The sequence below is a fragment of the Bufo bufo genome, chromosome 2 (genome assembly GCF_905171765.1).
Source record: "Bufo bufo chromosome 2, aBufBuf1.1, whole genome shotgun sequence".
Lineage (NCBI taxonomy): Eukaryota > Metazoa > Chordata > Amphibia > Anura > Bufonidae > Bufo > Bufo bufo.
The window spans coordinates 1,884,311-1,905,836 of record NC_053390.1 but is presented as its reverse complement, the minus strand read 5'-3'; the positions used below and the strand labels follow the sequence as shown (position 1 = coordinate 1,905,836).

General features: G+C 53.8%; 1 protein-coding gene across 5 annotated transcripts in view; it reads right to left on the bottom strand.

The window, feature by feature from the left end:
* The window catches only part of TLN1 (talin 1), a 131,044-nt gene that overhangs the window by 76,659 nt on the left and 32,859 nt on the right, over nucleotides 1-21,526 (bottom strand). For all 5 annotated transcript variants that reach the window (XM_040420671.1, XM_040420675.1, XM_040420674.1 and 2 more), the window contains exons 9-14: nucleotides 17,062-17,166; nucleotides 16,735-16,890; nucleotides 16,552-16,653; nucleotides 15,922-15,998; nucleotides 9,557-9,737; nucleotides 9,338-9,451 (exon numbers count right to left, since the gene is read on the bottom strand). In XM_040420671.1, coding sequence (XP_040276605.1) covers nucleotides 9,338-9,451; nucleotides 9,557-9,737; nucleotides 15,922-15,998; nucleotides 16,552-16,653; nucleotides 16,735-16,890; nucleotides 17,062-17,166 — 735 coding nt within the window. The remainder of the gene's footprint in view (nucleotides 1-9,337; nucleotides 9,452-9,556; nucleotides 9,738-15,921; nucleotides 15,999-16,551; nucleotides 16,654-16,734; nucleotides 16,891-17,061; nucleotides 17,167-21,526) is intronic.

Sequence of the window (21,526 nt, the reverse complement as noted above, 5' to 3'; positions counted from 1 at the left end):
GACCCCAGCAGGAGACCCTAGCAGGAGACCCCAGCCCTCGAAGAGCCCTCATACTGAGCTCTGCACTACAGCTGGAGGAGCGGAGAACCCAGCCCTCGATGAAGCGTCCTCATACTGAGCTCTGCACTACAGCTGGAGGAGCGGAGACCCCAGCCCTCGATGAAGCATCCTCATACTGATCTCTGCACTACAGCTAGAGGAGCGGAGACCCCAGCAGAAGACCCCAGCCTTCGATGAAGAGCCCTCATACTGAGCTCTGCACTACAGCTGGAGGAGCGGAGACCCCAGCCATCGATGAAGAGCCCTCATACTGAGCTCTGCACTACAGCTGGAGGAGCGGAGACCCCAGCAGGAGACCCCAGCCCTCGATGAAGCGTCTTCATACTGAGCTCTGCACTACAGCTAGAGGAGCGGAGACCCCAGCCCTTGATGAAGCGTCCTCATACTGAGCTCTGCACTACAGCTGGAGGAGCGGAGACCCCAGTCCTCGATGAAGCGTCCTCATACAGCTCTGCACTACAGCTGGAGGAGCGGAGACCCCAGCCCTCGATGAAGCGTCCTCATACAGCTCTGCACTACAGCTGGAGGAGCGGAGACCCCAGCCCTCGATGAAGAGCCCTCATACTGATCTCTGCACTACAGCTGGAGGAGCGGAGACCCCAGCCCTCGATGAAGAGCCCTCATACTGATCTCTGCACTACAGCTGGAGAAGCAGAGACCCCAGCCCTTGATGAAGCGTCCTCATACTGATCTCTGCACTACAGCAGGAGGAGCGGAGACCCCAGCAGAAGACCCCAGCCTTCGATGAAGAGCCCTCATACTGAGCTCTGCACTACAGCTGGAGAAGCGGAGACCCCAGCCCTTGATGAAGCATCCTCATACAGCTCTGCACTACAGCTGGAGGAGCGGAGACCCCAGCAGGAGACCCCAGCCCTCGATGAAGCATCCTCATACTGAGCTCTGCACTACAGCTGGAGGAGCGGAGACCCCAGCCCTCGATGAAGCATCCTCATACTGAGCTCTGCACTACAGCTGGAGGAGCGGAGACCCCAGCCCTCGATGAAGTGTCCTCATACTGATCTCTGCACTACAGCTGGAGGAGCGGAGACCCCAGCCCTCGATGAAGCGTCCTCATACTGAGCTCTGCACTACAGCTGGAGGAGCGGAGACCCCAGCCCTCGATGAAGCGTCCTCATACAGCTCTGCACTACAGCTGGAGGAGCGGAGACCCCAGCCCTCGATGAAGCATCCTCATACTGAGCTCTGCACTACAGCTGGAGGAGCGGAGACCCCAGCCCTCGATGAAGTGTCCTCATACTGATCTCTGCACTACAGCTGGAGGAGCGGAGACCCCAGCCCTCGATGAAGAGCCCTCATACTGATCTCTGCACTACAGCTGGAGGAGCGGAGACCCCAGCACTCGATGAAGAGCCCTCATACTGATCTCTACACTACAGCTGGAGGAGCGGAGACCCCAGCCCTCGATGAAGCGTCCTCATACAGCTCTGCACTACAGCTGGAGGAGCGGAGACCCCAGCCCTCGATGAAGAGCCCTCATACTGAGCTCTGCACTACAGCTGGAGGAGCGGAGACCCCAGCCCTCGATGAAGAGCCCTCATACTGATCTCTGCACTACAGCTAGAGGAGCGGAGACCCCAGCAGAAGACCCCAGCCTTCGATGAAGAGCCCTCATACTGAGCTCTGCACTACAGCTGGAGGAGCGGAGACCCCAGCAGGAGACCCCAGCCCTCGATGAAGAGCCCTCATACTGAGCTCTGCACTACAGCTGGAGGAGCGGAGACCCCAGCCCTCGATGAAGCGCCCTCATACTGATCTCTGCACTACAGCTAGAGGAGCGGAGACCCCAGCCCTCGATGAAGCGTCCTCATACTGAGCTCTGCACTACAGCTAGAGGAGCGGAGACCCCAGCCCTCGATGAAGCGTCCTCATACTGATCTCTGCACTACAGCTGGAGGAGCGGAGAACCCAGCCCTCGATGAAGCACCCTCATACAGCTCTGCACTACAGCTGGAGGAGCGGAGACCCCAGCAGAAGACCCCAGCCCTCGATGAAGCGTCCTCATACTGAGCTCTGCACTACAGCTGGAGGAGCGGAGACCCCAGCCCTCGATGAAGAGCCCTCATACAGCCCTGCACTACAGCTGGAGGAGCGGAGACCCCAGCAGGAGACCCCAGCCCTCGATGAAGCGCCCTCATACAGGTCTGCACTACAGCTGGAGGAGCGGAGACCCCAGCCCTCGATGAAGAGCCCTCATACTAATCTCTGCACTACAGCTGGAGGAGCGGAGACCCCAGCCCTCGATGAAGCGCCCTCATACTAATCTCTGCACTACAGCTGGAGGAGCGGAGACCCCAGCAGGAGACCCCAGCCCTCGATGAAGCGCCCTCATACTGATCTCTGCACTACAGCTGGAGGAGCGGAGAGCCCAGCCCTCGATGAAGCGTCCTCATACAGCTCTGCACTACAGCTGGAGAAGCGGAGACCCCAGCCCTCGATGAAGCGTCCTCATACAGCTCTGCACTACAGCTGGAGGAGCGGAGACCCCAGCCCTCGATGAAGCGTCCTCATACTGAGCTCTGCACTACAGCTGGAGGAGCGGAGACCCCAGCCCTCGATGAAGCGTCCTCATACTGATCTCTGCACTACAGCTGGAGGAGCGGAGACCCCAGCCCTCGATGAAGCGTCCTCATACTGATCTCTGCACTACAGCTGGAGGAGCGGAGACCCCAGCCCTCGATGAAGCGTCTTCATACTGAGCTCTGCACTACAGCTGGAGGAGCGGAGACCCCAGCCCTCGATGAAGCATCCTCATACTGAGCTCTGCACTACAGCTGGAGAAGCGGAGACCCCAGCCCTCGATGAAGTGTCCTCATACTGATCTCTGCACTACAGCTGGAGGAGCGGAGACCCCAGCCCTCGATGAAGCATCCTCATACTGAGCTCTGCACTACAGCTGGAGGAGCGGAGACCCCAGCCCTCGATGAAGCACCCTCATACTGAGCTCTGCACTACAGCTGGAGGAGCGGAGACCCCAGCCCTCGATGAAGCGTCCTCATACTGAGCTCTGCTCTACAGCTGGAGGAGCGGAGACCCCAGCCCTCGATGAAGAGCCCTCATACTGAGCTCTGCACTACAGCTGGAGGAGCGGAGACCCCAGCCCTCGATGAAGAGCCCTCATACTGAGCTCTGCACTACAGCTGGAGGAGCGGAGACCCCAGCCCTCGATGAAGCGTCCTCATACTGAGCTCTGCACTACAGCTGGAGGAGCGGAGACCCCAGCCCTCGATGAAGAGCCCTCATACTGATCTCTGCACTACAGCTGGAGGAGCGGAGACCCCAGCCCTCGATGAAGAGCCCTCATACTGATCTCTGCACTACAGCTGGAGGAGCGGAGACCCCAGCCCTCGATGAAGCGTCCTCATACTGAGCTCTGCACTACAGCTGGAGGAGCGGAGACCCCAGCCCCCGATGAAGAGCCCTCATACTGATCTCTGCACTACAGCTAGAGGAGCGGAGACCCCAGCCCTCGATGAAGAGCCCTCATACTGATCTCTGCACTACAGCTGGAGGAGCGGAGACCCCAGCCCTCGATGAAGAGCCCTCATACTGATCTCTGCACTACAGCTGGAGGAGCGGAGACCCCAGCACTCGATGAAGCATCCTCATACTGAGCTCTGCACTACAGCTGGAGGAGCGGAGACCCCAGCCCTCGATGAAGCATCCTCATACTGAGCTCTCCACTACAGCTGGAGGAGCGGAGACCCCAGCACCTCGATGAAGCATCCTCATACTGAGCTCTGCACTACAGCTGGAGGAGCGGAGACCCCAGCCCTCGATGAAGCGTCCTCATACTGATCTCTGCACTACAGCTGGAGGAGCGGAGACCCCAGCCCTCGATGAAGAGCCCTCATACTGAGCTCTGCACTACAGCTGGAGGAGCGGAGACCCCAGCCCTCGATGAAGAGCCCTCATACTGATCTCTGCACTACAGCTGGAGGAGCGGAGACCCCAGCCCTCGATGAAGAGCCCTCATACTGAGCTCTGCACTACAGCTGGAGGAGCGGAGACCCCAGCCCTCGATGAAGCGTCCGCATACTGAGCTCTGCACTACAGCTGGAGAAGCAGAGACCCCAGCCCTCGATGAAGCGTCCTCATACTGAGCTCTGCACTACAGCTGGAGGAGCGGAGACCCCAGCCCTCGATGAAGCGTCCTCATACTGATCTCTGCACTACAGCTGGAGGAGCGGAGACCCCAGCCCTCGATGAAGCGTCCTCATACTGAGCTCTGCACTACAGCTGGAGGAGCGGAGACCCCAGCCCCCGATGAAGAGCCCTCATACTGATCTCTGCACTACAGCTAGAGGAGCGGAGACCCCAGCCCTCGATGAAGAGCCCTCATACTGAGCTCTGCACTACAGCTGGAGGAGCGGAGACCCCAGCCCTCGATGAAGAGCCCTCATACTGAGCTCTGCACTACAGCTGGAGGAGCGGAGACCCCAGCCCTCGATGAAGCGCCCTCATACTGAGCTCTGCACTACAGCTGGAGGAGCGGAGACCCCAGCCCTCGATGAAGCGCCCTCATACAGCTCTGCACTACAGCTGGAGGAGCGGAGACCCCAGCCCTCGATGAAGCGTCCTCATACTGATCTCTGCACTACAGCTGGAGGAGCGGAGACCCCAGCCCTCGATGAAGAGCCCTCATACTGAGCTCTGCACTACAGCTGGAGGAGCGGAGACCCCAGCCCTCGATGAAGCGTCCGCATACTGAGCTCTGCACTACAGCTGGAGGAGCGGAGACCCCAGCCCTTGATGAAGAGCCCTCATACTGAGCTCTGCACTACAGCTGGAGGAGCGGAGACCCCAGCCCTCGATGAAGAGCCCTCATACTGAGCTCTGCACTACAGCTGGAGGAGCGGAGACCCCAGCCCTCGATGAAGCGCCCTCATACTGATCTCTGCACTACAGCTGGAGGAGCGGAGACCCCAGCCCTCGATGAAGAGCCCTCATACTGAGCTCTGCACTACAGCTGGAGGAGCGGAGACCCCAGCCCTCGATGAAGAGCCCTCATACTGAGCTCTGCACTACAGCTGGAGGAGCGGAGACCCCAGCAGGAGACCCCAGCCCTCGATGAAGAGCCCTCATACTGAGCTCTACACTACAGCTGGAGGAGCGGAGACCCCAGCCCTCGATTTAGAGCCCTCATACTGATCTCTGCACTACAGCTGGAGGAGCGGAGACCCCAGCCCTCGATGAAGAGCCCTCATACTGAGCTTTGCACTACAGCTGGAGGAGCGGAGACCCCAGCCCTCGATGAAGAGCCCTCATACTAAGCTCTACACTACAGTTGGAGGAGCGGAGACCCCAGCCCTCGATGAAGCGCCCTCATACTGATCTCTGCACTACAGCTGGAGGAGCGGAGACCCCAGTCCTCGATCAAGAGTCCTCATACTGATCTCTGCACTACAGCTGGAGGAGCGGAGACCCCAGCCCTCGATGAAGCGCCCTCATACAGCTCTGCACTACAGCTGGAGGAGCGGAGACCCCAGCCCTCGATGAAGCGCCCTCATACTGAGCTCTGCACTACAGCTGGAGAAGCGGAGACCCCAGCCCTCGATGAAGAGCCCTCATACTGAGCTCTGCACTACAGCTGGAGGAGCGGAGACCCCAGCAGAAGACCCCAGCCCTCGATGAAGCGTCCTCATACTGAGCTCTGCACTACAGCTGGAGGAGCGGAGACCCCAGCCCTCGATGAAGAGCCCTCATACTGAGCTCTACACTACAGCTGGAGGAGCGGAGACCCCAGCCCTTGATGAAGCGCCCTCATACTGATCTCTGCACTACAGCTGGAGGAGCGGAGACCCCAGCCCTCGATGAAGAGCCCTCATACTGATCTCTGCACTACAGCTGGAGGAGCGGAGACCCCAGCCCTCGATGAAGCGTCTTCATACTAAGCTCTGCACTACAGCTGGAGGAGCGGAGACCCCAGCCCTCGATGAAGCGCCCTCATACTGATCTCTGCACTACAGCTGGAGGAGCGGAGACCCCAGCCCTCGATGAAGAGCCCTCATACTGAGCTCTGCACTACAGCTGGAGGAGCGGAGACCCCAGCCCTCGATGAAGCGTCCTCATACTGAGCTCTGCACTACAGCTGGAGGAGCGGAGAGCCCAGCCCTCGATGAAGCGTCCTCATACTGAGCTCTGCACTACAGCTGGAGGAGCGGAGACCCCAGCCCTCGATGAAGCGTCTTCATACTAAGCTCTGCACTACAGCTGGAGGAGCGGAGACCCCAGCACTCGATGAAGAGCCCTCATACTGATCTCTGCACTACAGCTGGAGGAGCGGAGACCCCAGCCCTCGATGAAGAGCCCTCATACTGAGCTCTGCACTACAGCTGGAGGAGCGGAGACCCCAGCCCTCGATGAAGCATCCTCATACTGAGCTCTGCACTACAGCTGGAGGAGCGGAGACCCCAGCCCTCGATGAAGCGTCCTCATACTGAGCTCTGCACTACAGCTGGAGGAGCGGAGACCCCAGCCCTCGATGAAGCGTCCTCATACTGATCTCTGCACTACAGCTGGAGGAGCGGAGACCCCAGCCCTCGATGAAGAGCCCTCATACTGAGCTCTGCACTACAGCTGGAGGAGCGGAGACCCCAGCCCTCGATGAAGCGTCCTCATACTGATCTCTGCACTACAGCTGGAGGAGCGGAGACCCCAGCCCTCGATGAAGAGCCCTCATACTGAGCTCTGCACTACAGCTGGAGGAGCGGAGACCCCAGCCCTCGATGAAGCGCCCTCATACTGATCTCTGCACTACAGCTGGAGGAGCGGAGAGCCCAGCCCTCGATGAAGAGCCCTCATACTGAGCTCTGCACTACAGCTGGAGGAGCGGAGACCCCAGCCCTCGATGAAGCGTCCTCATACTGAGCTCTGCACTACAGCTGGAGGAGCGGAGAGCCCAGCCCTCGATGAAGCGTCCTCATACTGAGCTCTGCACTACAGCTGGAGGAGCGGAGACCCCAGCCCTCGATGAAGCGTCTTCATACTAAGCTCTGCACTACAGCTGGAGGAGCGGAGACCCCAGCACTCGATGAAGAGCCCTCATACTGATCTCTGCACTACAGCTGGAGGAGCGGAGACCCCAGCCCTCGATGAAGAGCCCTCATACTGAGCTCTGCACTACAGCTGGAGGAGCGGAGACCCCAGCCCTCGATGAAGCATCCTCATACTGAGCTCTGCACTACAGCTGGAGGAGCGGAGACCCCAGCCCTCGATGAAGCGTCCTCATACTGAGCTCTGCACTACAGCTGGAGGAGCGGAGACCCCAGCCCTCGATGAAGCGTCCTCATACTGATCTCTGCACTACAGCTAGAGGAGCGGAGACCCCAGCAGAAGACCCCAGCCTTCGATGAAGAGCCCTCATACTGAGCTCTGCACTACAGCTGGAGGAGCGGAGACCCCAGCCCTCGATGAAGCGCCCTCATACTGAGCTCTGCACTACAGCTGGAGGAGCGGAGACCCCAGCCCTCGATGAAGAGCCCTCATACTGATCTCTGCACTACAGCTGGAGGAGCGGAGACCCCAGCCCTCGATGAAGAGCCCTCATACTGAGCTCTGCACTACAGCTGGAGGAGCGGAGACCCCAGCCCTCGATGAAGCGCCCTCATACTGAGCTCTGCACTACAGCTGGAGGAGCGGAGACCCCAGCCCTCGATGAAGCGTCCTCATACTGAGCTCTGCACTACAGCTGGAGGAGCGGAGACCCCAGCCCTCGATGAAGCGTCCTCATACTGAGCTCTGCACTACAGCTGGAGGAGCGGAGACCCCAGCCCTCGATGAAGCGTCCTCATACTGAGCTCTGCACTACAGCTGGAGGAGCGGAGACCCCAGCCCTCGATGAAGCGCCCTCATACTGATCTCTGCACTACAGCTGGAGGAGCGGAGACCCCAGCCCTCGATGAAGCGTCCTCATACTGAGCTCTGCACTACAGCTGGAGGAGCGGAGACCCCAGCCCTCGATGAAGCGTCCTCATACTGATCTCTGCACTACAGCTGGAGGAGCGGAGACCCCAGCCCTCGATGAAGAGCCCTCATACTGAGCTCTGCACTACAGCTGGAGGAGCGGAGACCCCAGCCCTCGATGAAGCGCCCTCATACTGATCTCTGCACTACAGCTGGAGGAGCGGAGACCCCAGCCCTCGATGAAGAGCCCTCATACTGATCTCTGCACTACAGCTGGAGGAGCGGAGACCCCAGCCCTCGATGAAGCGTCCTCATACTGAGCTCTGCACTACAGCTGGAGGAGCGGAGACCCCAGCCCTCGATGAAGCGTCCTCATACTGAGCTCTGCACTACAGCTGGAGGAGCGGAGAGCCCAGCCCTCGATGAAGCGTCCTCATACTGAGCTCTGCACTACAGCTGGAGGAGCGGAGACCCCAGCCCTCGATGAAGCGTCCTCATACTGAGCTCTGCACTACAGCTGGAGGAGCGGAGACCCCAGCCCTCGATGAAGCGTCTTCATACTAAGCTCTGCACTACAGCTGGAGGAGCGGAGACCCCAGCCCTCGATGAAGTGTCCTCATACTGAGCTCTGCACTACAGCTGGAGGAGCGGAGACCCCAGCCCTCGATGAAGCGCCCTCATACTGAGCTCTGCACTACAGCTGGAGAAGCGGAGACCCCAGCCCTCGATGAAGCGTCCTCATACTGATCTCTGCACTACAGCTGGAGGAGCGGAGACCCCAACAGAAGACCCCAGCCCTCGATGAAGCGCCCTCATACTGAGCTCTGCACTGCAGCTGGAGGAGCGGAGACCCCAGCAGAAGACCCCAGCCCTCGATGAAGCGCCCTCATACTGAGCTCTGCACTACAGCTGGAGGAGCGGAGACCCCAGCCCTCGATGAAGCGTCCTCATACTGAGCTCTGCACTGCAGCTGGAGGAGCGGAGACCCCAGCAGAAGACCCCAGCCCTCGATGAAGCGCCCTCATACAGCTCTGCACTACAGCTGGAGGGAGATGCAGAAAGTCACACAAGGAGAACCACTCACTTCCTATGGATAATTGCTGGGTGACTATGAAGCGAATGGGCAGTAATTTGGTTAATTATGTTCACACTTTTTACCCCTGCAGAAAGATTTGACAAACAATTGGTACCCGGGCGCGGTGCACGAGCTGTTCCCCCTCAGCACCTTATCACTGCGCACTACTCTGCTCAGGGCCTTGCAGTCCTGTCTGGGGACAACAGCCGGATTATCGGATTACTGGACTACCAGCCGACTACAATCAGGGAGCAGAACCCGGATCTCCTTCATACTCACAGCATCCTGACCCAGAGGTGGCAGAGTATCAAAGTCATCCAGGGTGGCCTGGGCGGCGTTCACCGCCTGCATGCTGGAGTTGATGGTGCCAGTCAGAGCTTGCTGGGCAGAGGTCTGTGAAGAGTCAGAGGAGCGAGAGTCACAAAGGTGTACAGAAACAGACGACCCCGAGACCCATACCCGGGGGGCGCCACTGTCAGAAGTCACCCCAATCCTTACCAGTGGTGGCATGTGTCCCCAGTGCATCTGTCCGCTGGTCACCTGCTGCTGCGCCTGAGGCATGGAGCCCACCTGGAAGTTCTCAGGCCCACCTGCCCCAGAGCGCATGATGGCTGGCAGCGCCACCGAGCCGTGCTCCACTTTACCAACTTGGTTAAACTGCTGCTGAAGAACGGTGGATCTGGAAGAAAGATGGCGAAAGGTGTTCCCGGGATCAACGGAGCAGGTGAGGATTGGGCACAGATCTCCTGAAGGAGGTCTCACTCCAGAGGACAACCTACAGTCACGTCACATACAGACAGCCCCGACACTAACCAGGCGCTGACCGCTACATGCACTTAGGGGGCAGTATTATAGTAGTTATATCCTTGTACATATGAGGCAGTATTATAGTAGTTATATTCTTGTACATAGGAGCAGTATTATAGTAGTTATATTCCTGTACATAGGAGCAGTATTATAGTAGTTATATTCTTGTATATAGGAGGCAGAATTATAGTAGTTATATTCTTGTACATAGGAGCAGTATTATAGTAGTTATATTCTTGTACATAGGAGGCAGTATTATAGTAGTTATATTCTTGTACATAGGAGCAGTATTATAGTAGTTATATTCTTGTACATAGGAGCAGTATTATATTAGTTATATTCTTGTACATAGGAGCAGTATTATAGTAGTTATATTCTTGTACATAGGAGGCAGTATTATAGTAGTTATATTCTTGTACATAGGAGCAGTATTATAGTAGTTATATTCTTGTACATAGGAGGCAGTATTATAGTAGTTATATTCTTGTACATAGGAGCAGTATTATATTAGTTATATTCTTGTCCATAGGAGAGGATAGACGTGTGGTGCTGAGCTCCCTGCAGGGAGGGGGCATGGCTTCTGACCCAGGTGGAGGAGAGGGAAGCTGGGCTGATGATCCTGGGAAAGCCCAGAGCTTGGAGTTTGGCCTGCAGCATGGAGAGGAGAGTTTGGAAATGGTGGCTGGTGAGTCTTCTGAATGCAGCAATGTTTCTGACTTAAACATAAATGTGACCAGGAAAAATGTATTTAAACTTGAAATGAAGATCCACAGATTAAGAGATGAAATTAGCAAAGAGTCTGATCCTAAAACAAAGCTGATGAAGTGTGAGTGTCTGGATGGTTGCACACGTGAGCTGGCTGTACTGAAGGGGAGTCTGGAGGAAGATAAAAGTATAATATCTAAAATACAAAACTGGGCAAGTGACAAAAAGAAAGAATCTAGAGCCCAAGTTGTGAAAAGGAGAGAAATTCTTAGAAAAAAAGAAATTGAATATGAGACTGGTTGTAATGTTGTGAAGCAGAGGAACCCTATAATATATGGGGGTGCAGAGACTGGAGGATCACAGCTCTTGTGTGAACCATGTTTGGGGTCTGAGCCATCAACCTCTGCAAATGCTGCAGAACAAAGTGTGCCAGACAGCAAGGAGTTAAGCACAGTGGACTTTGTTTGTAGCACTGATGAATTGAATTCTAGTGTCAGTCCTGTGATTCAGCAAGAAAACTCTTTATGTGCTGATATGGTCAGTGAGACCCCGCTCAGTGCTGCGAGTGACAATGTACCCCATATTGAACCAACTGCACAGCGTGCAGCAGAGGTTACAGACATTGTACAGGACCCTCAGCTCTCCACAGTGCAGGCAGGACTATCTGCAGCTGAGGAGCAGCCGAGTACTGATCCATCTGCTGAAGAACCTCAGTACAGGAGACTGTTCTCTAATGTCACCAGGCCGGCGAACCCCCCACCTCAGAGGAGGAACGCAGTCAGAATCAGGTACACAGGACCAGAGGAGAACATCCCCTCTAGACTGCATATTGGGAAAGTTCTTCTGAAAGAGTTCATGAAGTTTAAGGCTTCTGAGGTGTATGCTCTGATCCATATTCCTTCCACCAGGAATTATGATGTCAGCTTTAAGCTTCAGTACAGTCTGGATTTATTCTGGAGCATTTATAATGATACTAAAGAGAACAAGATTTGGGAGCACCTCAGAGTGATCCAGCTGTCTAGGCCCCAGGTGGTCACGGCCACTGTCCTCTTCCAGTCAGAGGTGGTCGCACTGGCAGATCTGGAGCTCTGGCTGAACAGACAGTGTACAGTAGAAAGCCGGCCAGCAAAAATCTATGATGAGGAGGGTATATGGAATGGGGGCTACACTGTCAGAGTTCAGCTGGTCCAACACAACGGGGTGACCAGCCATCTGCCGCACTCCTTCTACCTGGGCTCTGAGAGAGGGATATGTTATTACCCTGGGCAGCCGCGCCTGTGCCATAGATGTGGGGGCAGACACTTCGCCCACAGCTGCTCTCGCACCAAGTGCTCATTATGTGGACAGTTGGGGCATGTAAAGGACGAGTGCACAGGCCCGGTCATCTGTAACCTGTGCTTAGGACAGGGCCACACGTTTCGGGACTGTCCGCACGCAGAACACAACAAGATTACTGAGGAGATGTTCACAGAAAACATGGAGGAAGACCAGGAGGATGTTCCTAGAACTACAGATGTAGTCTCAGAAACTGTCAATCCCAATGATGTTAGAAGCCAAGGTACCAGTGACCCCGCTGTAGAGACTGATGTGCCACCCATGGGTGCTGCTTCAAAACTATCACCAGCCACTGAAGAGAAATTCCTTCCAAGAAGCAAAATATTCAAAAAGGTTATCAATGAATTACTAAAACAAAAGCAAAGAACGCCTGAAGAACCAGCTGCCACCAAACCACCTGAAGAGAGGCCCAGCGTGTCTACAGAACCAGCTAACCCTGCAGGGGTCACACTTGTTGAACCAACTGATCCAGCCACAGAGACTATGTCCACAGAGCCAGCTGCTCCAGCCATAGAGACCATGTCCACAGAGCCAGCTGGTCCAGCCATAGAGACCAGTGTGGATGATGATGGGTTCCAGACAGTAAAAAGGAAAAACAGCACAGTGAAGAGAACACCTGAGCTATCGGTGCTGGAAGTAGCTTCTGGACGTTACAGTGTACTGGGAGAAGAAGATCAAGAGGAAGAGGCACAAATGGAGCAAGTTCATTCACTCAATCCTGAGGATGACCCTCAGAAAGAAGATCTTGTTTCCTCAGTGTCCGCCAAAAGATGGGGCTCTACAGGTCACAGCAGTGGGAGGAGGAAAAAAAGGGCAAAGAAGTTTAAGTGACCTGAATAAGACTGCAATAAAAATAAAAAAATAAAATTAAAAAAAACCCTCTTAATGTGAACAGTGTAAAGACTAAGAACAGGCGGTAGGCGAGTTTCTCAGGAGAGATCGGATGTCTTCTCCATCCATACAGGAGATTTATCTGAAGAGCAATGCTTAGGAGTTTGCAGCCGGGAGACAAGAGTCGTCTTTCTGGTCCTTTGTGCTGAAGATAAATGATTGTGTGATAGGATAGAAGTTGAGAAAAATAACTGCAATAATGTGTAATGGAGGAACATCCATGTGTCAGCATCTGTATAATGTTTGTGATGTAACTTTATTTCATTTATTTTCTATGACTTTATTGTAAATATATTGTAATATTTTGTTGCTTGATTTTAAATAAAAAGATCATTATAGTAGTTATATTCTTGTACATAGGAGCAGTATTATATTAGTTATATTCTTGTACATAGGAGCAGTATTATAGTAGTTATATTCTTGTACATAGGAGGCAGTATTATAGTAGTTATATTCTTGTACATAGGAGCAGTATTATAGTAGTTATATTCTTGTACATAGGAGGCAGTATTATAGTAGTTATATTCTTGTACATAGGAGCAGTATTATAGTAGTTATATTCTTGTACATAGGAGCAGTATTATAGTAGTTATATTCTTGTACATAGGAGGCAGTATTATAGTAGTTATATTCTTGTACATAGGAGCAGTATTATAGTAGTTATATTCTTGTACATAGGAGCAGTATTATAGTAGTTATATTCTTGTACATAGGAGCAGTATTATAGTAGTTATATTCTTGTATATAGGAGCAGTATTATAGTAGTTATATTCTTGTACATAGGAGCAGTATTATAGTAGTTATATTCTTGTACATAGGAGCAGTATTATAGTAGTTATATTCTTGTACATAGGAGCAGTATTATAGTAGTTATATTCTTGTACATAGGAGGTAGTATTATAGTAGTTATATTCTTGTACATAGGAGCAGTATTATAGTAGTTATATTCTTGTACATAGGAGGCAGTATTATAGTAGTTATATTCTTGTACATAGGAGGCAGTATTATAGTAGTTATATTCTTGTACATAGGAGCAGTATTATAGTAGTTATATTCTTGTACATAGGAGGCAGTATTATAGTAGTTATATTCTTGTACATAGGAGCAGTATTATAGTAGTTACAGTCAGGTCCATAAATATTGGGACATGGACACAATTCTGACATTTTTGGCTCTATACTCCACCACAATGGATTTGAAATGAAACGGACAAGATGTGCTTTACCTGCAGACTGTCAGCTGTAATTTGAGGGGATTTACATCCAAATCAGGTGAACGGTGCAGGAATTACAGCAGTTTGCATATGTGCCTCCCACTTGTTAAGGGACCAGAAGTAATGGGACAATTGTCTTCTCAGCTGTTCCATGGCCAGGTGTGTGTTATTCCCTCATTATCCCAATTACAATCAGCAGATAAAAGGTCCAGAGGTCATTTCCTGCTATCTGCATTTGGAATCTGTTGCTGTCAACTCTCAAGATGAGATCCAAAGAGCTGTCACTATCAGTGAAGCCATCATTAGGCTGAAGAAACACCACAAACCCATCAGAGAGATAGCAAAAACATTAGGCGTGGCCAAAACAACTGTTTGGAACATTCCTAAAAATAAGGAACGCACGGTGAGCTCAGCAACACCAAAAGACCCGGAAGACCACGGAAAACAACTGTGGTGGATGAGCGAAGAATTCTTTCCCAGGTGAAGAAAACCCCCTTCACAACAGTTGGCCAGATCAAGAACACTCTCCAGGAGGTAGGTGTATGTGTGTCAAAGTCAACAATCAGGAGAAGACTTCACCAGAGTGAATACAGAGGGTTCACCACAAGATGTAAACCATTGGTGAGCCTCAAAGACAGGAAGGTCAGATTAGAGTTTGCCAAACGACATCTAAAAAAGCCTTCACAGTTCTGGAACAACATCCTATGGACAGATGAGACCAAGATCAACTTGTACCAGAGCGATGGGAAGAGAAGAGTATGGAGAAGGAAAGGAGCTGCTCATGATCCTAAGCATACCACCTCATCAGTGAAGCCTGGTGGTGGTAGTGTCATGGCGTGGGCATGTATGGCTGCCAATGGAACTGCTTCTCTTGTATTTATTGATGATGTGACTGCCGACAAAAGCAGCAGGATGAATTCTGAAGTGTTTCGGGCAATATTATCTGCTCATATTCAGCCAAATGCTTCAGAACTCATTGGACGGCGCTTCACAGTGCAGATGGACAATGACCCAAAGCATACTGCAAAAGCAACCAAAGAGTCTAAGGGAAAGAAGTGGAATGTTCTGCAATGGCCGAGTCAATCCCCGGACCTGAATCTGATTGAGCATTTCACTTGCTGAAGACAAAACTGAAGGGAAAATGCCCCAAGAACGAGCAGGAACTGAGGACAGTTGCAGTAGAGGCCTGGCAGAGCATCACCAGGGATGAGACCAGCGTCTGGTGATGTCTATGCGTTCCAGACTTCAGGCTGTAATTGACTGCAAAGGATTTGTAACCAAGTATCAAAAAGTGAAAGTTTGATTTATGATTATTATTCTGTCCCATTACTTCTGGTCCCTTAACAAGTGGGAGGCACATATGGAAACTGCTGTAATTCCTGCACCGTTCACCTGATCTGGATGTAAATCCCCTCAGATTACAGCTGACAGTCTGCAGGTAAAGCACATCTTGTCCGTTTCATCTCACATCCATTGTGGTGGTGTATAGAGCCAAACATGTCAGAATTGTGTCCATGTCCCAATATTTATGGACCTGACTGTAGATGTCTCTGTAGATAAGGACAGTATTCCAGGATAATACTGTAGTACAGGTGTCAGAAACCTCCAGGGGTAGTGAAACTACATTTCCTGTTCTCTGGATTCCCACAGAAGTGATAGTTTCATGCTGGGAGTTATAGTTACACCACAGCAGCTGTGATGCCAGAGGCTGCTGATCCCCGCTATAGTATATAACGCCTGTGCTCCCCCCGAGATGCTGGGGGGGCATGAGTAATGGTGTGCGGTGGTCTCATGTCTGCATGGGGTGAATACTCTCCCTGTGGAGTCTCTTTCGTCCTCTCTTGCTGCCGCAGCATGGTGGGCACGGACTTGGCAGGAGGCCATGATTTACACAAGTCTGACGCTCTCTTACTTCTTCGGTGACACAGAATCCTCCAGCATGGTCGACTCTTCGTCCCCCTCCGAACCAAAGTGATCTTTGCTCTTTTTCTAAACAGAGGAAAACCGAAGCCATTCATTCTCAAAGTGTGGGGTGATGTGAGGACGTAGAGCGCAGGGACCGCGGGAAACGTGGGGGGATCGCTGCTGCCCCTCACTGGTCAACAGTCCACCCAAAAGGTAAAGCACTGGGACCAAGAGGAGCTGCGGGAGAAGGGTGCGCCACATCCACCGCACTGCAGCAGGGCTGTCACAGCAATGACGGGGTCTCAATGGGGGGGGAGGTAGTCACCCCATCAGCCTGGGCGGAGGAGGTGCAGTCACCCCATCAGCCTGGGGGGAGGGGGTGCAGTCACCCCATCAGCCTGGGGGGAGAGGGTGCAGTCACCCCATCAGCCTGCGGGGAGAGGGTGCAGTCACCCCATCAGCCTGGGGGGAGAGGGTGCAGTCACCCCATCAGCCTGGGGGGAGAGGGTGCAGTCACCCCATCAGCCTGGGGGGAGAGGGTGCAGTCACCCCATCAGCCTGGGGGGAGAGGGTGCAGTCACCCCATCAGCCTGGGGGGAGAGGGTGCAGTCACCCCATCAGCCTGGGGGGTAGTCACCTTTTTCAGGATGATGTCGATGTAGCCGGCGATGAGCTGGGCTATCTGCTCGCCTTCGGTGGTCTGCACAGAGTAGTAGCCGTCCTGATAGTCCCCGAAGTCCTAAGAGCGACAGAAAGGGAGCGGATTAGCGGAGGTCGCAGCGCGGCCACGAGAAGACCACCTGTGCAGACTGCCACTGACCAGTGTGAAGCTCTTGGGGGAGGCTGCCCAGCGCTTGATGTTGGTCAGATTCCACTCCTGGATCACCTCCTTGGTCTTCTCATCCACTCTCATCACACATTCCTTGGTGATGCCCAGAAGCCGAGGAACCAGCTTGTTCTTACCTTTCATTTTTTCCTAGAAGGAGATACAAAGAGACAATGATGATTAAAGATGGGGCAACGGGGGGTGATGTAACTTGGGAGAAGACGTCAGGGGGGGGGAGGGGCGCAGGTCACCCCATCAGCCGGGGTCACCCCATCAGCCGGGGTGTCGGTCACAGAGCGTGACGAGGCATCACCTGCTCACCTTCACCAGGAAGAAAGAGACGCCGTACGTCTTCAGGGAGCGCGCCAGCTTCACATAGCGAGCCTTCGCCTCTATCTCACTCATGTTACCGCACTGCTTGTGAGCCTGCAAGGAGAAGAGGGTGAAACACTGACACGTCACACACGTCACAGTCACACACACACGTCACAGTCACACACACACACACACACACGTCACACACACGTCACAGTCACACACACACACGTCACAGTCACACACGTCACAGACGTCACAGTCACACACACACACACGTCACAGTCACACACACACGTCACAGTCACACACACACACACGTCACAGTCACACACACACGTCACAGTCACACACACACACGTCACAGTCACACACACACACGTCACAGTCACACACACACGTCACAGTCACACACACGCGTCACAGACGTCACAGTCACACACACACGTCACAGTCACACACACACGTCACAGACGTCACAGTCACACACACACACGTCACAGTCACACACACACACACGTCACAGTCACACACACACACACGTCACAGTCACACACACACACACGCGTCACAGACGTCACAGACACACGCGTCACAGACGTCACAGTCACACACACACACGTCACAGTCACACACACACACGTCACAGTCACACACACACACGTCACAGTCACACACACACACGTCACAGTCACACACACACACGTCACAGTCACACACACACACGTCACAGTCACACACACACACGTCACAGTCACACACACGTCACAGTCACACACGTCACAGTCACACACACACACGTCACACACACACACGTCACACACACACACGTCACAGTCACACACACACACGTCACAGTCACACACACACACGTCACAGTCACACACACACACACGTCACAGACGTCACAGTCACACACACACACACGTCACAGTCACACACACACACGTCACAGTCACACACGTCACAGTCACACACACACGTCACAGTCACACACACGTCACAGTCACACACACGTCACAGTCACACACACGTCACAGACGTCAGTCACACACACGTCACAGTCACACACACACACACGTCACAGTCACACACACGTCACAGACGTCACGTCAGTCACACACGTCACAGACGTCACGTCAGTCACACACGTCACAGACGTCACAGTCACACACACGTCACAGTCACACACACGTCACAGTCACACACACACGTCACAGACGTCAGTCACACACACGTCACAGTCACACACACACGTCACAGTCACACACACACGTCACAGACGTCAGTCACACACACGTCACAGTCAAACACACACGTCACAGTCACACACACACACACGTCACAGTCACACACACACACGTCACAGTCACACACACGTCACAGTCACACACACGTCACAGTCACACAAACACGTCACAGTCACACACACGTCACAGTCACACACACGTCACAGTCACACACACGTCACAGTCACACACACGTCACAGTCACACACACGTCACAGTCACACACACGTCACAGTCACACACAGCCTTTTTATATCATGGGATTAGTAGAACTACAGGTAACAGCACTCTGCTAGTCAATTGCACAAAAATATAAGCAAATACTGAATAAAGAATAGCTGCTTGGTGGCCATAATTACTGCAAGGGCAGCTAGAAGCTCTTTGCGCATATAATTGATCACAAATACTTCGGGCCCATCTACCAGACGACAAGGTGGCCTCTCATCAGATGGGGCCTACTCTAACATGCCTCTCCTGGGCTTACAGCCTGCAATCTGGGCAAAGTAGCACCAAGCTATACCCTACACATGCCTCTCCTGGGCTTACAGCCTGCAATCTGGGCAGAGTAGCACCCAGCTATACCCTACACCTGCCTCTCCAGGGCTATCAGCCTGCAATCTGGGCAGAGTAGCACCCAGCTATACCCTACACCTGCCTCTCCCGGGCTATCAGCCTGCAGTATGGGCTGAGTAGCACCCAGCTATACCCTACACCTGCCTCTCCCGGGCTTACAGCCTGCAGTATGGGCTGAGTAGCACCCAGCTATACCCTACACCTGCCTCTCCCGGGCTGTCAGCCTGCAGTATGGGCTGAGTAGCACCCAGCTATACCCTACACCTGCCTCTCCCAGGCTATCAGCCTGCAATCTGGGCAGAGTAGCACCCAGCTATACCCTACACCTGCCTCTCCCGGGCTATCAGCCTGCAGTATGGGCAGAGTAGCACCCAGCTATACCCTACACCTGCCTCTCCCGGGCTATCAGCCTGCAGTATGGGCTGAGTAGCACCCAGCTATACCCTACACCTGCCTCTTCTGGGCTATCAGCCTGCAGTATGGGCAGAGTAGCACCCAGCTATACCCTACACCTGCCTCTTCTGGGCTTACAGCCTTCAATCTGGGCAGAGTAGCACCAAGCTATACCCTACACCTGCCTCTCCCGGGCTATCAGCCTGCAATCTGGGCAGAGTAGCACCCAGCTATACCCTACACCTGCCTCCCCCGGGCTATCAGCCTGCAGTATGGGCAGAGTAGCACCCAGCTATACCCTACACATGCCTCTCCCGGGCTATCAGCCTGCAATCTGGGCAGAGTAGCACCCAGCTATACCCTACACCTGCCTCTCCCGGGCTATCAGCCTGCAGTATGGGCTGAGTAGCACCCAGCTATACCCTACACCTGCCTCTCCCGGGCTATCAGCCTGCAATCTGGGCAGAGTAGCACCCAGCTATACCCTACACCTGCCTCTCCCGGGCTATCAGCCTGCAGTATGGGCTGAGTAGCACCCAGCTATACCCTACACCTGCCTCTCCCGGGCTATCAGCCTGCAGTATGGGCTGAGTAGCACCCAGCTATACCCTACACCTGCCTCTCCCGGGCTATCAGCCTGCAATCTGGGCAGAGTAGCACCCAGCTATACCCTACACCTGCCTCTCCTGGGCTTACAGCTTGCAATCTGGGCAGAGTAGCACCCAGCTATACCCTACACCTGCCTCTCCTGGGCTATCAGCCTGCAATCTGGGCAGAGTAGCACCCAGCTATACCCTACACCTGCCTCTCCCGGGCTATCAGCCTGCAGTATGGGCTGAGTAGCACCCAGCTATACCCTACACCTGCCTCTCCCGGGCTATCAGCCTGCAATCTGGGCAGAGTAGCACCCAGCTATACCCTACACCTGCCTCTCCCGGGCTATCAGCCTGCAGTATGGGCTGAGTAGCACCCAGCTATACCCTACACCTGCCTCTCCCGGGCTGTGAGCCTGCAGTATGGGCTGAGTAGCACCCAGCTATACCCTACACCTGCCTCTCCCGGGCTATCAGCCTGCAATCTGGGCAGAGTAGCACCCAGCTATACCCTACACCTGCCTCTCCCGGGCTATCAGCCTGCAGTATGGGCTGAGTAGCACCCAGCTATACCCTACACCTGCCTCTCCCAGGCTGTCAGCCTGCAATCTGGGCAGAGTAGCACCCAGCTATACCCTACACCTGCCTCTCCCGGGCTATCAGCCTGCAGTATGGGCTGAGTAGCACCCAGCTATACCCTACACCTGCCTCTCCCGGGCTATCAGCCTGCAATCTGGGCAGAGTAGCACCCAGCTATACCCTACACCTGCCTCTCCCAGGCTGTCAGCCTGCAATCTGGGCTGAGTAGCACCCAGCTATACCCTACACCTGCCTCTCCCGGGCTATCAGCCTGCAATCTGGGCAGAGTAGCACCCAGCTATACCCTATACCTGCCTCTCCCAGGCTATCAGCCTGCAGTATGGGCTGAGTAGCACCCAGCTATACCCTACACCTGCCTCTCCCGGGCTATCAGCCTGCAATCTGGGCAGAGTAGCACCCAGCTATACCCTACACCTGCCTCTCCCGGGCTATCAGCCTGCAGTATGGGCAGAGTAGCACCCAGCTATACCCTACACCTGCCTCTCCCGGGCTATCAGCCTGCAGTATGGGCTGAGTAGCACCCAGCTATACCCTACACCTGCCTCTCCCGGACTGTTAGCCTGCAGTATGGGCTGAGTAGCACCCAGCTATACCCTACACCTGCCTCTCCCGGACTGTTAGCCTGCAGTATGGGCAAAGTAGAATACAGCTGTACAATCTATCTAATTGGTAAATGGGCGGTGGTGCACGGTTCAAACTCACCACCAGGGGCGCCACCCCCCAGTGGCAGTGACAATAGGGAAGAAAAACAAACGAACCAGCACCTCCATAATAAGTAAATTTGAGAGCGCAGGTGCACGCTGCCTTTGCTGAAACACAATGGGATTAGTAGAACTACAGGTAACAGCACGCTGCTAGTCAATTGCACAAAGATATAAGCAAATACTGAATAAAAAATAGCTGCTTGGTGGCCATACTTACTGCAAGGGCAGCTAGAAGCTCTGCCACTGGGGGGGGCTATAGCTTGGTGCTAATTTGCCCAGATTGCAGGCTGATAGCCCAGGAGAGGCATGTTAGAGTAGG